This window comes from Carex rostrata, chromosome 32 (assembly GCF_964058835.1).
Source record: "Carex rostrata chromosome 32, lpCarRost1.2, whole genome shotgun sequence".
In the NCBI taxonomy this organism is placed as follows: domain Eukaryota; kingdom Viridiplantae; phylum Streptophyta; class Magnoliopsida; order Poales; family Cyperaceae; genus Carex; species Carex rostrata.
Window position 1 is genome coordinate 3929164 of NC_135949.1, and position 13991 is coordinate 3943154.

The 13991-nt window shown below is 37.0% G+C and overlaps 2 protein-coding genes and 1 pseudogene across 4 annotated transcripts; 1 reads left to right on the forward strand and 2 right to left on the reverse strand.

Annotated features, from left to right (window-relative positions):
- The first annotated feature begins 483 nt into the window (after positions 1-483).
- LOC144547826 (UDP-glycosyltransferase 79-like) lies at positions 484-3329 on the forward strand (annotated as a pseudogene). The gene is made up of 4 exons (XR_013509157.1): positions 484-498; positions 925-1098; positions 1604-2026; positions 2439-3329. The product of XR_013509157.1 is annotated as a UDP-glycosyltransferase 79-like (transcript).
- Positions 3330-3475: 146 nt separating this feature from the next.
- LOC144547987 (uncharacterized) lies at positions 3476-6269 on the reverse strand. The gene is made up of 7 exons (XM_078296675.1): positions 5952-6269; positions 5547-5616; positions 5155-5314; positions 4979-5060; positions 4653-4875; positions 3929-3993; positions 3476-3861 (listed from the first exon to the last, which is right to left on the reverse strand). Exons 1-7 carry the CDS (start codon positions 6237-6239, stop codon positions 3607-3609), a joined length of 1143 nt encoding a protein of 380 aa, XP_078152801.1. The 5' UTR covers positions 6240-6269; the 3' UTR covers positions 3476-3606.
- A 3256-nt stretch (positions 6270-9525) lies between these two features.
- LOC144547981 (uncharacterized) lies at positions 9526-13271 on the reverse strand. 2 transcript variants are annotated; one of them, XM_078296667.1, is made up of 3 exons: positions 13238-13271; positions 13095-13143; positions 9526-12424 (listed from the first exon to the last, which is right to left on the reverse strand). In XM_078296667.1, the coding sequence occupies exon 3, from the start codon at positions 12341-12343 to the stop codon at positions 9788-9790; it is 2556 nt and encodes an 851-aa protein (XP_078152793.1). In that variant the 5' UTR covers positions 12344-12424; positions 13095-13143; positions 13238-13271; the 3' UTR covers positions 9526-9787. The 2 variants fall into 2 exon arrangements, with proteins under 2 accessions (XP_078152793.1, XP_078152792.1); XM_078296666.1 differs by lacking the exon at positions 13238-13271 and having other exon boundaries at positions 9526-12477; positions 13095-13231.
- Positions 13272-13991: the final 720 nt, after the last annotated feature.

Sequence of the window (13991 nt, forward strand, 5' to 3'; positions counted from 1 at the left end):
AATTTATGGCATTTCAACTTTGTTTTGATTGTCATCTTGAGCTTGTAAAAATGTATACAAATGTGGATAATTTCTAGACGTTGATTTTTCAACTTATTGATTCATATAAAAGCAAAATCAAAATGTGATATTTTTTTATGGGCACATAGAAAAAATAATATAGATTGTATCTAATGGTTTTATTTTGAATTTTAAGATTTAAATTTTGAGTTATTAAAGTTTTTAAAAATAGAGGCATTTGAACCCTCCTCATATATCTAATGATTAAAATAATGGGTTGAAATAGAAATTTTGAGTTTTTCGATTTTATTTCCAACTGATTAGATATAGCAATAAATCAACAAAAATATTCAGAAATCGTCGGCAACACAATATGAATTTATTAAAGAAATCAAGTGAAAATATCTTTACTTGGACTGTACCAGCTGTGAGGAGGAGGAAGTGTGTTCTTTAAATAATTGCTTAAAAATTGAAAAGTCAGCAATGAATGCTGCCCCTGTATCATATCATATCTGTTACTTTTTTCTGGTAGTATATCTTATATTTAAATAATAATAATACAACAAGATCATACATTGAAGTCAAAGTCATAAAGTCAACACTATCAGTCTATCACTATCATACATGGATCTAAATCTGCTGTTATTCTCCTGCATGAACCTATTTTATGCTTTTTCAAATCCAGTCATCAAATTATTTTAAGTTGCATGCACAGAAAAGTTTTGAAAAATGTTGATTTGAGATCTGTTTCCGAAAAAAAAATTAAATGGCTAGATTCGGAAAAACAGGTATAGCACGATTACTGTTCACGAAAAGAGAATAGCAGCAGATTTGAATCCATCATACATATATCATACCTCTTTCCCTTGCCAATACTTCTCTTGTTACATCTCAAGGCCTGCTCTGTACAAATTAACATGGCAGAGGAAGGAGAAGGCGTTGAAAGGTGCAGCCATGTGCTGCTGCTGCCTCACATTTGACGGCCTCCAACCAACTCTCACCACCACCAGCTACATTCTCTCCTCCACCAATCCTGACCCCGGTCCTGTTCGTATCGCCCCGATCTCTGACGGATTCGACCGTGGTGGTTACTATGAGGTTTTATAATTTCTGAGAATATATTACTGAACAATTCAATTATTTAATTTGTTCTCTTGGATTTTCTAGTTTTTGTGTTTTACAAGGAACATATGATATAATCAATACCGAATAAGTCATGCTCTGCAAAGTCTTTTGTTTTTACTGTTTGTTTTTTATTATTTGTATCTTTTTTTCTTAACCAGAATCTGCACTTACTGTCATTATTTTTCTTTTGGTTGTATAAGATTTTACTTCCCTGAATTGTATGCAACTAGCAAATTCATTTTTATAGGGTCTTTTCTGAAAAAAAAAACATATTGAAATTAATTTTTTGAAATTCATGAACTGCAGTTTGCAACTAGCTGTTGCAAAATTGTTTCAGAGGTGCTTTTTGCAACGATTCTCTTCTTTTCTTTTCCTGCAACCATATTGTATTACAGCTTTGAGATATAAATTAGCTCCAAATCAATATGATAATTAATTTAATTCAAGAAAAATTAACAAGAAGATATTGATATCACAGATAAACTCTGTCACAGATTACTTGGCCCGGCTCGAGATCACCGGCTCAGAGACACTAGACAACCTACTACGGTCTGAGTCGACCGAGGGTCGGCCGGTCAGGGTTTTAGTGTATGATGCATTCCTTCCTTGGGCAGGTGAAGTGGCAAGGCGGCATAGAGTATCCTCTGCCGCATTCTTCACACAACCATGTGCCGTGAACGTGGTGTATGGACACACATGGGAGGATCAGGTCAAGGTGCCGGTCAAGACGAGCCCGTTAGTGGTGCCCGGATTGCCCGTTCTTGAACCCGAGGATTTGCCGTCATTTATGCTTGGGGCCGGGCCGTACCCGGCTTATTTGGAGATGGTTGTGGCACAATTCAAGTGGCTAAATAAGGCAGATGATGTGCTTGTTAACTCTTTCTATGAACTTGAACCTGAGGTTTGCCTACTTCATAAAAAAAAAATACTATATTTTTCTCCTTTTTTCGGTAATTAAGTAAAAAATATTGTTTTTTTGGCAACTTATCTTTAGCTCCTAAATCTATAAACAAAAAATATCCACATTAGTTATGATATTAGGTACTTGTATGATGACAGTAGTGCTGACGGTTTCATGATAAGGATCTTTCAAAAGTCAACAAAACCAAAAGTTATTCAAAGAAAAATAAAATAAAACCATAATAGTACAAGGACTATACTATCAATTGATGTGATTGAACAATGATCGAGTAGAAGTCAAATCTGCAGAGTCTCAATCAAATTATTACAAGGAATTCTAAATTGCTTGACTTATTACTTAATTGCTTCATCTGTTTTACTTCACAAAAGAAATGTTATGTATATATATTCAGGAGGCAAAGTACATGGAGTCTAAATGGCGCGGTAAAACAATCGGGCCAACCGTACCGTCTTCGTACCTCGACAACCAACTCCCGTCTGACACATCGTATGGTTTCCACCTCTACACGCCAACCACAACCCCTTGCATTGCATGGCTCGACTCAAAACCACCGCAATCGGTTGTGTATACCTCCTTTGGCAGCATGGCCTGCAGATGGAGGAACTGGCATATGGACTCCACGACTGTGGCAAGCCGTTTTTGTGGGTCGTCAGGTCAGTAGAAGCCTACAAAATACCCGAAAATTTTTCTGAGAAAGTGAAAGACAGAGGGGTTATAGTCTCTTGGAGCCCGCAACTAGAGGTGTTGGCGCATCAAGCAGTGGGGTGCTTCTTTTCACATTGCGGTTGGAATTCAACTGTAGAGGCACTCGTGCTAGGTGTGCCAATGGTGGGGATGCCTCAGTGGACAGATCAACCGATGAATGCAAAATATGTTGAAGGGGTTTGGGAGGTTGGAAAACGGGTTAAACCAGAGAGCGGCGGGTTGGTGAAGAGAGAAGAGATTGTAAGGTGCATAAGTGAGGTGATGGAAGGAGAGAGGTGTGAGGAGTACAGGAGGAAAGCAAAGAAATGGAGAGAGAAGGCTCAAGAGGCAATGAGAGAAGACGGAAGCTCGTATAAAAATATTGTTGAATTTGTGGCTAAGTACAGGGCCAACTGATACTACATTACATGTGCACATTATAGACAGGAGTTTACTGGTATCGAGCCATGCCTCGATCATTTACTCTCATTCCTCACCTATTTATGTTATTGTTTTCATGTTTGTATCTTGTTCATATTTGGTGTTGAATCAGCTTTTCAATGTCTGTGAAGAAAATGGCCAAGGACAAACAAGCATTTCTCAATATATAAAGCATATATTTCATCAAAAAAAGTGTTGCCTATTTTGTGATTGTGGCTAGACTGATTTAAAATTGTTCAATTAAGGTTACCGTCAGTAACACTATCAGGAGTATTTTATGAGAATAATCACAAAAAACATGTATTCAACCAGGAATACCTAACCTCCTTTTCAAAATATTTTGTAAAATTAATGTTCTTCGCTGCCAGTGACAGAAGCAAATATATAAATTACAAATCCAATTACCTAAACAAGGGAAATTTAATTTATTAATTCTACCACGTAAAAGAAGGCAAAACAAAGTTGGGATAGGCATCAAACTTGGTACATAGAGAATGCACGGCATCAGGTCTGGCCGTTTCACCGAAAGAACCAAGACCCAATTCGTCAGCATGTATGCCTCCAGTGATAAATGCTGATTGAATGTTTGCTCTATTTGATCCTTTTATGTCATGGTGCAGAGAATCACCTACTGTTATGCATTCCTTCGGGTCAATACCCGTTAACCCTATTGCTGATTCATATATCACCTAAAATGAAACAAAAGATATGTATGAGAACCCAAACTGAAACACGGGTAGAACACAAGTATAATACCTTATCAGGCTTTCCCATCCATCTCACATCTCCGCCCAGTTTCTCGTACTTAGCCCCTAGAGTACCTGACCAATGCCAATCACCTTATTTGTTAGTACGAGTGAGGCTACGATATTATGCATAGCGCACACCAGTCTGTACTATGGCTCCAAATCCCCATTTTCAAAGTCCAAACGGTCGATCCGAACTGCTCAGCATGACCTCTATATGAAAATGAACTTGAGGACCAAATTTACATTTTTCAAAATTTGTTTACTATTTTATTAGATATCTAAAGATTCTAGGATTCATATCCCTGAGGTAATAGAAATTTTGAGTTTAGATTCGGACCATCCGAACTGCTTTATTAAAGGGGCCCGTGCATTCCACCTCGCGTCGGATTGACCCGGATTCTGATCGGATGGTCCAGATCTAAACTCAAATATTCTGTTACCTCAGAGGATTCAGACTCAAGATTCTAGACCATTAAAATTTAGTGATTTTCTACCTATCTAAAAAAATAGTATAAAAAATCTAAAAAATAAAAAATTTAATCACCAGGACATTTTCATATGGAGATCATGTTGAGCGTTTTTGATCAACCGTTTAAAATCTGAAAACAGATATATGAAGCAATAGTACGGACCTTTGTGCGCTATTCATAGTACCGTAGCCTCGCTCTGGTTAGTATTATACTATATTATATGGCATAGCCAATAGAAATAATAGAATAACAGTAAAGTACCAGGCATCACACGCAAGTTACGTGCTTCGACCGTGACATAATCTGGATTAGCAACCACCATAGGTATCGGTTTTGTTCTTTTTGCACATAGTTCTAAAATCTGCTCAAGACCCTCCAAATCCATAGGTTCTGAACTGCCAGATGGTAAACCTAGTGCTTCAGTGCCATGCGCCAAGATAAACTCAGCATCATCCACTCTACTCACCACCTCTAAACCTAAACCCTATGAATAATTAACACATGAAAGCATTTGCAATAATTCACATTATTACATATGTTAAGCTAACATAGGAAGATTAATATAGAATACCACCAATTTAGACTACCTCAAGAGATATTGCCCCTCGATCATTCCATGTCATGTGGATGCATCTTCTTCCCAGAGCAAAAAACCAGGGATCATCTCTCCTAATTTATTTTTATTATTATAATTAAACATTAAGAGCTAGATCTAACAAAAGGTAAATTTTCTTACTGAACTGTATGAAATAAAATATTATACCTCAAAAGAAATTGATGGGTTAGTTCTCCACTGGTAATAGCCCCAAGGAAGAGAGACGGGTCGAACCCGAGAGATTTAAGCTTATCATCTGTAACAACTGCTCTTCTTGATGAATTGCTTATAATTACCATTTTTGCCCCTGTTGCTGCTAGCTTCTCTACTACCAAGGCAAAAAATTCAGAAAATATTGAGTCAGGCAGGAAAAAACATTACTATCAACATTAAAAAAATAAAGATACTACATAATATGCTTTTACTAAAAAGTAAGAACCAAAATGTCAAGTTAGCCTTCTTAACCTTTTTGGATTAATTTACCCCTTTATCAGTATATATCAAAACTGCTCTTTGGATAAAAGAAGTCATTGCTGTTTATGTAAATTAAATTAACATACATGTAGAAATGGCACCAGGATATGGTTTCTTCCCATCATGAAGTACCCCATATTGATCTAAGAACCATGCCTGTCATGAGAGGCAATAAAATAGATCAGAAATTTTAAAGGGGGGAATTAGTAATTGAATTAGTTTCAACCAAGGTTTATGGTTAAATTGTTGCCACATGATTTTTATAATGTGCCTCCAAACCCTTCTTTCTATGCCACTGCCGCATATATGATTAAAACGAATGCCTGTTAAAAAAATCTCAAGGTCTAAAGTTTTCACCGATTTAGGCAATTTGTACAAAATTCTCTCTTTTCTATCCTCCCTAAATTCTCCCAGATCACCAAAATTAACCCAATTTCTCTCAATATATCATAACAGTCCGCAAATTAAATCAATTATAATGTCAAAGAGACCTTAAATTGTCCGGATTCAGCAAGAGTACGGATCCCATCCAAGCAATTGAAAGCACGAGAAGCCTCTCCACTATCAGTTGAAGTGGTTTCCCGCGAAACGGAGCATTGGCTGGAGCTGGAGCTGGACATGGTCTTGCTCGAGAAACAAGTATATAGACCTCTAGTGCTTGAAATGGAGAGAAATCTACTGGGCGTTATCGGAGAGGCGCAGTAGAAGCGTGCAATGTTGATTTTTGATCGGAGAGTGGGAGAAGGAGAGGACAAGTGAGAGAAGGAGAGCGCTCTCATTTTTTTTTTTTTTTTCTCTTGGCGAGGAGACGCTGACTGAGCAACGGTGCCTAGAAGGCGGAGTCAGGATACCCTTGAGGTAACTCAAATTTAGAGTTTAGATCTGGACCGTCCGATCAGAATTTAGATCAATCTCGTCCGAGTTGGAATGAATGGGACCTTTAGTATCGTGCCAAAAGCATATCGAACAGTCCTGATTTAAACTCAAAATTTGAGTTACCGTAGGTAAAATTAATAGCTACAAGACCAGAACCAAACGAAGGTATAACACCGATATTTTTAAAAATACCCAAAAAAAAAACAAATTATTAATAATAACCAGATTTTTGGAAAAAATTTAAAAATGTCCAAATTGTCTCAAAATTCGGCGGTCCGGAATTTTTATTCCAAACCGCATATATTCCGGGCAGTCTGATATTTTTTTTTTGCTCAGAACCGCCTAATTTATCGGCGGTCCGAGAATTTTTTTTTTTTTTTTTTTTTTTGTTTTTTTTGCAAATCAAATTTGCATATCTGGTTAACATAGCAAAACATCTTCAAAAATCGTGAAAATTGACCGACATGTAGTCTTGACATCGTAGAACAGGACTGTGAAGATTCATAGAAAATCTCCGAATAGATCGTGAGATATCAACTCTCAAAAATTACCCGAACTGCTGAATATTTCATTATGAGCCCAACTTTGCACATCTGCTTAACATAGAAAAACACCTTCAAAAATTGTGAAAATTGACCGACATGCAGTATTGACATTGTAGAACAGGACTGTGAAGTTTCATACAAAATCTCCGAATAGATCGTGAGATATTGGCTCTCAAAAATTGCCCGAACTGCTGAATATTTCATTCTGAGCCCAACTTTGCATATCTGGTTAACATAGCAAAACACGTTCAAAAATCATGAAAATTGACCGACATGTAGTCTTGACATCGTAGAACAGGACTGTGAAGTTTCATACAAAATCTCCAAATAGATCGTGAGATATCAGCTCTCAAAAATTACCCGAACTGCTGAATATTTCATTCTGAGCCCAACGTTGCACATATGCTTAACATAGAAAAACACTTTTTTATTTATTTTGAGAATCGCAGGGACCCTACAATTCCACATCCGCCTTTTTATTTATTTCGAGATTCGTGCAAAGAAAATAATTGCTTTTAAGATTCGTAGATTTCACAAAATAGATGGTGAGACTGCGATTCCAAAGAATCGCAGCATATTTATTTCCTCTATTTCATCCCAAATGATCCTTTTGATTACTCTATGAGGATTTTTTTTTTCTTTTTTTTAGAATACATCAGTATTATTTCAGTTTCATCCGAAACCAAAACAATGCAATCGAAGTAGGGCTGTAAATGAGCCGAGTAAACTCGAGTTGCCTCCAATTCGAACTCAGCTCATTTAATAAATGAGCGAGTCAACTCGAGTTGGGATGGTAATAACGAGCTATAGAGCCAATTCGAACTCAGCTCGTTAAAGGAAGATGTTGATAGATCAACAAAATGTTGTATAGATGTTGACAGCATCTACGTCCCAGCAACTCAAATGAGTTTTTAAATAACTGTTAATCATTTTTTAAAAATTATGATTTCTAAAATTTCCAACTCTCACATTTAGAAAATTAAGTTTAGAGTTTCTATTAAGCCACATCAGCAATAAATTAAAAAGGAGAAGTAATTTGAGCCAATTATTTGACCACCGTGGAGTTTATAAACAGTTTCTTAATAAGAAACTTTCCTGCATAGTTTCTAAATAAGAAACTCTCCCACATCTCTAAAACTGAATTAGAAACTACTACGTCAGATTAAAAACTCCAAGAGTTTTAAGGATGTAGATGGTCTAATAGATCAACAAAAATATAAATTTGAAGTAGTCGGATAAGGTACGCAAGTATATGAGTCTCCTTGTTTTATCCAGAAAAGGAGGATTCTTTTAAAGGAAAAACATAAAGAATGATGCAATATGTGAATATAAAAAAGCTGCTAATTGGGATGCAATATGGGACATGGCCTGAGCAGGGGATGCTGGATGATGTGGAAGGAAAGAAACAGGAGGACATTCTCGGAGATGAGTAAGACTTTGAGTATATTAATCGATGAAACTACAACAAATTTGCATAACTGGGAACTTTTTGTATAAAATTAGGAGTGCTGGAGGTATATTAGATCAGGCAGGAGCGTACTGTGTACTGCTGTCAACGCTATTTACTAAATAGATTACTTTTGTGTTAATTAGGTCGCTTGTAAATTCTTACCTTTCACCTTTTTAATATATTTGTTGCCAATAATTATCGATAATCTTAAAAAATATATATATATATATAAATAAAAAAAAGAAGCTACTAATTATTTATTCTGGTAAGCAACGGATGTAACTGAAACCGATTTTGATGCTCTGATAGAAATGGGAGTTGAACATGTGTTTTTAATTTATTTGAATATAAAGATATTCCGAATTCAGTTTTAATGATTGAAATGATTTTAAATAAAAAATAATTTCGAGACATATTAAAAATAATTTTCATATTATTTACTTTATATATGTTATTGAAATTTCTAAAATTAGAGGTTAATTTGGAAAAAAAAATAATTAGAACAGAATAAAAATTAAGACAACAATAAATTACAGTATCTAGACTAGTATCCGATTTCATCCGAATTTGAATCTGGAAAATTACCTAAATTATCCGATCCTTATCCGTATCCGAGACTATCAGTATCCGTATTTGAAAAATTATAACGGACAGGGATACGGTAAAACTTTTAACTATCCGTATCCGACCGTTTACATTTTTGTAACCAACAAGCTAATTATGAAAAATATCCGTATCCGTCCAATATCCGATCCGTATCCATAACATTTAATATCCAATTCGTATATGTATCCGAGACTATCAGAATCCATATTCGTATCCAAAAAATTATAACTGATACAAATACGGTAAGACCACTATCCGATCCGTATCCGACAAAAAATGTGGATGCTTTTATCTTAATAACCTCTTTATTAGAGAAGCAAAGGCACTGATAAAAGACGCTACCTTTGGCTGCATTTTAACCATCCTTCAATTTGTAGCAAGTCCTACTAGTTATTGCGCCTTATGATCTGCAATCTAAATCCACTAAAACCATTGCTGCTAAAATCAAAAATACACAATGCAAACCATTTTTTAATACAGAAATCAAATTCTCATGATATATTCCTCATCTCATAAATCAATTTCGACATACAGAATTATTTTTTCAAGCACAAATTAATTCTCATGATATATTATTTGTGACATAAATTAACCTCCATGCCCAAAATTTATTCCATCCACAATTAAATTACATGTGCAAATTAATTACCACAAAAATAAGATATGACAATTTTCCAAAATATCAATAATAGGTAATTCCAAGTAATAAGCGAAGTCCAACTGGCTTGAAGAACTCCATAGGTGAGAACAATGAGACAACACAATGATTCAAATAGTTAATTCTTCAATCAAAGATCAACATCCAATAATAATCCAGTAACAATCCAATAACAAATTGCTTTCTCCATGCCTATTCAATTTCACCCTTTTCGCACAGCCCCTCAATAAGATTATAGATCATTGCATCAGGATCAACCCCTTTGGAAATCATTTCATAAAACAACTCCTTTGCTTTTGTAATTTCACCTTTCTTGCACAGCCCATCTATAAGAGTGCCATAGGTCATGACATTAGGGTCATACCCATTGGAAATCATGACATCTAGAAAATTCAATGCCTGCTCAGTTTCACCTTTCTTACAAAGCCCATCTATAAGAGTGTTGTGGGTCACGACATCAGGCACAAGCCCTTTGGAAATCATGACACCTACAAAATCCATTGCCTTGTCAATCTCACCTTTCTTGCAAAGCCCATCTATAAGAGTGTTGTAGGTCACGACATTAGGATCAAGCCCTTTGGAAATCATGACATCTAGAAAATTCAATGCCTGCTCAGTTTCACCTTTCTTGCAAAGCCCATCTATAAGAATGTTGTAGGTCACAACAACAGGGTCATGCCCTTTGGAAATCATGATATCTAATAATTCTAATGCCTTAACAGTTTCACCATTTTTGCACAACCACTTTATAAGAGTGCTATAGGTGATGACATCCGGGTCATACCCTTTGGAAATCATGACATCTAGAAAATTCAATACCCGCTCAGTTTCACCTTTCTTGCACAACCCATCTATAAGAGTGTTGTAGGTCACAACATCAGGGTCATACCCATTGGAAATCATGACATCTAGAAAATTCAATGCCCGCTCAGTTTCACCTTTCTTGCAAAGCCCATCTATAAGAGTGTTGTAGGTCACAACATCTGGCTCATGCCCTTTAGAAATCATGAGATCTACAAAATCTAACGCCTTGTCAGTTTCACCATTCTTGAACAGCCCCTTTATAAGAGTGTTATAGGTGATGACATCCGGGTAATACCCTTTGGAAATCATAACATCTAGAAAATTCAATACCCGCTCAGTTTCACCTTTCTTACACAACCCATCTATAAGAGTGTTGTAGGTCACGACATCTGGTTCATGCCCTTTAGAAATCATGATATCTAATAAATCTAATGCCTTATCAGTTTCACCATTTTCGCACAGACACTTTATAAGAGTGCTATAGGTGATGACATCCGGGTCATACCCTTTGGAAATCATGACATCTAGAAAATTCAATACCCGCTCAGTTTCACCTTTCTTGCACAACCCATCTATAAGAGTACTGTAGGTCACAACATCAGGATCAAGCCCTTTGGACATCATGACATCTACAATATCCATTGCCTTCTGAATTTCACCTTTCTTGCACAGTCCATCTATAAGAGTGTTATAGGTCACAACATTCGGGTCACACCCTTTGGAAATCATGACATCTAGAAAATTGAATGCCCGTTCAGTTTGACCTTTCTTGCAAAGCCCATCTATAAGTGTGCTGTGGGTCACGACATCAGGCACAAGCCCATTGGAAATCATGACATCTACAAAATCCATTGCCTTGTCAATCTCACCTTTCTTGCAAAGCCCATCTATAAGAGCGTTGTAGGTCACGACATTAGGATCAAGCCCTTTGGAAATCATGACATCTACAAAATCTATTGCCCTCTCAATTTCACCTTTCTTGCAAAGCCCATCAATAAGAGTGCTATAGGTGATGGCATCCGGGTCATACCCTTTGGAAATCATGACGTCTAGAAAATTCAAAGCCCGCTCAGTTTCACCTTTCTTGCAAAGCCCATTTATAAGAGTGCTGTAGGTCACGACATTAGGCTCATGCCCTTTGGAAATCATGACATCTACAATATCCATTGCCTTCTGAATTTCACCTTTCTTGCACAGCCCATTTATAAGAATGTTATAGGTGATGACATCAGGGTCATACCCTTTGGAAATCATGACATCTACAATATCCATTGCCTTGTCAATTTCACCTTTCTTGCACAGCCCATTTATAAGAATGCTATACGAGACTACATCAGGTCTACATCCAAGCTTAGCCATTTTATAGAGCACTATAGTAGCAGCCTCACCAGTTCTTTTCTCCCAACACAGGCATTTGAGTATGGGGCTGAAGATCATGGCATTATTAGCACTGTGACCCTCTTTGAGAAACCGTGCCAGAAAACCAAACATTAGGTTGACATGTAGAATTCTTGAACAACAGTCCATCAAGATTGCATAGGTATATTCATTAGGACCAATTCCTTCAGCTTGGGTTAAGCGGGTGAAGAGGGAGAAAACGATGGGGTAAGGGTTGTTGGAGGTTTTGGCGTAGTCCTTGAGGTATTGATTGATTTGACGGAGGTTCTTGGCAGCCAACAGCTGGTCAAACTGGTGAACCACCTCTTGGTCAGAAATGGTAATTTCTTTCCGGCGAGGCCTTTTCTTCTCCTTCTGGAGCTTACCCTTCCAATGAGGCTGACGCCATGAATTTGGTTTGTTGGGTTGAGATTCAGACTGGGGGAATGCGTAGCAGATAAGGCAGAGGCCTCGGCGAGAAGCAAATGGGGATGGGGATGGGGATTGGGATTGGGAAGGTGAAGGTGAAAGTGAAAAGAAGGGGGCAAGAGATAAGGTTGACACCATCTGATTATTTTTATTTAGACTGATTTGGTATGGTTAAAAATCTTATTTAACAAGGTTGAGTTTCGCTTCCAGGTTCAACAACTGCATTGAAAATCTTATTTAACAAGGTTGAGTTTCGCTTCCAGGTTCAACTACTGTATTGAAGAATAAGACAGATTGTGAGCAATAAACAAAATGAAAAATGAGAAAAAGAATATGGGCTTTAGTAGATTTAAACTGTTTTGTTGAAATTGAGAACATAACTAATTTCAGACACTACTCCCATTCAAATATGAGTTTCAATTGCTCGTAATGTTGGAGCTCCGTGGTGGATAATTTATATCATTTTTTTTGTTTGTACAAATATATATCATCCTACTCTGTGAGTAACAGGCCACCAAACAATTTTACACCCTTTGTTTAATGAATTTGAATAAATATTAAAAAAAAAATCCAAAAGTGTTCAGCTTCCGATTAACTGCAGGCTCCACAAATTATAATAGATCAATTTGTTTTTTTCAATCATTTTGTTTTGCTCGTTTATAGGAAATTCAACAATTTAAAAGAGTATGCGGCCGGGTCCAATGTTGAAGGAGAACCCTTTCAATGAAATCACAACAGAGCAATGGAAGGGGATAAAAGTAAATCAAGGACCTTTTGACACCTTAAACTAAGCTCGGGCATGGCCATATTAAATCTCAATTTTCAGAACATTTACAAGATTTATCGATTTTCTCCCTATCATAGACTTAAATTTGGAAAGATAACCAACCTTAACCTTGAGATAACGAAAGGGGGCGAGCGAGAGAGAAGTCAGTCGCCTGCAAGAGGAGAAAGCAAAAACAAGTATAAAATCATCGATCGTAGTCAAGAGATTACTAATTTGAAGAAAAAAATGTATTAGTATAAACAAACCTGGGGAGAGAGAGCGAGAGAAAGAGGGGGATTCGATTGAGGGATAAGGTTTTCTAGCTAGCGCAAAGGGAAATGGATAAGGTTTTTACTGGAAATCGGACTGTTCGATCTGCTTTGACACCAATATTAAGAAATCCGTACATTTTATCTCAAACCAGATTTGCTCTATTTCTGATCGGACGGTGGCCGTAGTGTCACTGTGATGAAATAATTTTTTTTTTACTAAAAACAACATTCTAAAAAATGCGCCGATCCTTTTGGTTACTCTATCAGGATTATTTTATTTTATTTTTATTTTTTTTGGGAATCCATCAGGATTATTTCAGTTCTATCCAAAACCAAACGGCCATTTTTATTAATATCCCTAAAACAAATGTAAATTTTAAATATGCCCCTGCCCCCAATTTTTTTTTATAGATGCCCTGACCGCCTGGGCTCAAGGCGGTCCAAAATACCCTATGAGGGGCCAGCCCCTGGGGCGGCCCATATAGGGATGGCAATGGGCCGAACCCACAGGTATTTTGTCAATCCCAGGCCTGGCCTGCCTGTTAAAAACTAACGGCCCACCTGCCTGGCCTGATCTGACGGGCCTAAAAATTTAGGCCCAGCCCGCCCATGGGCTTTCTCATCATTCATGCGCCTGCCTGCACCTGCCTGTCTGCGCCAATGGGCTGCCTTACCCGGCCCGACCCTGCCGGCCTGGTCCAATCCAACATTAATTTACACAGCAATTTACACAAATTTCTTATACATC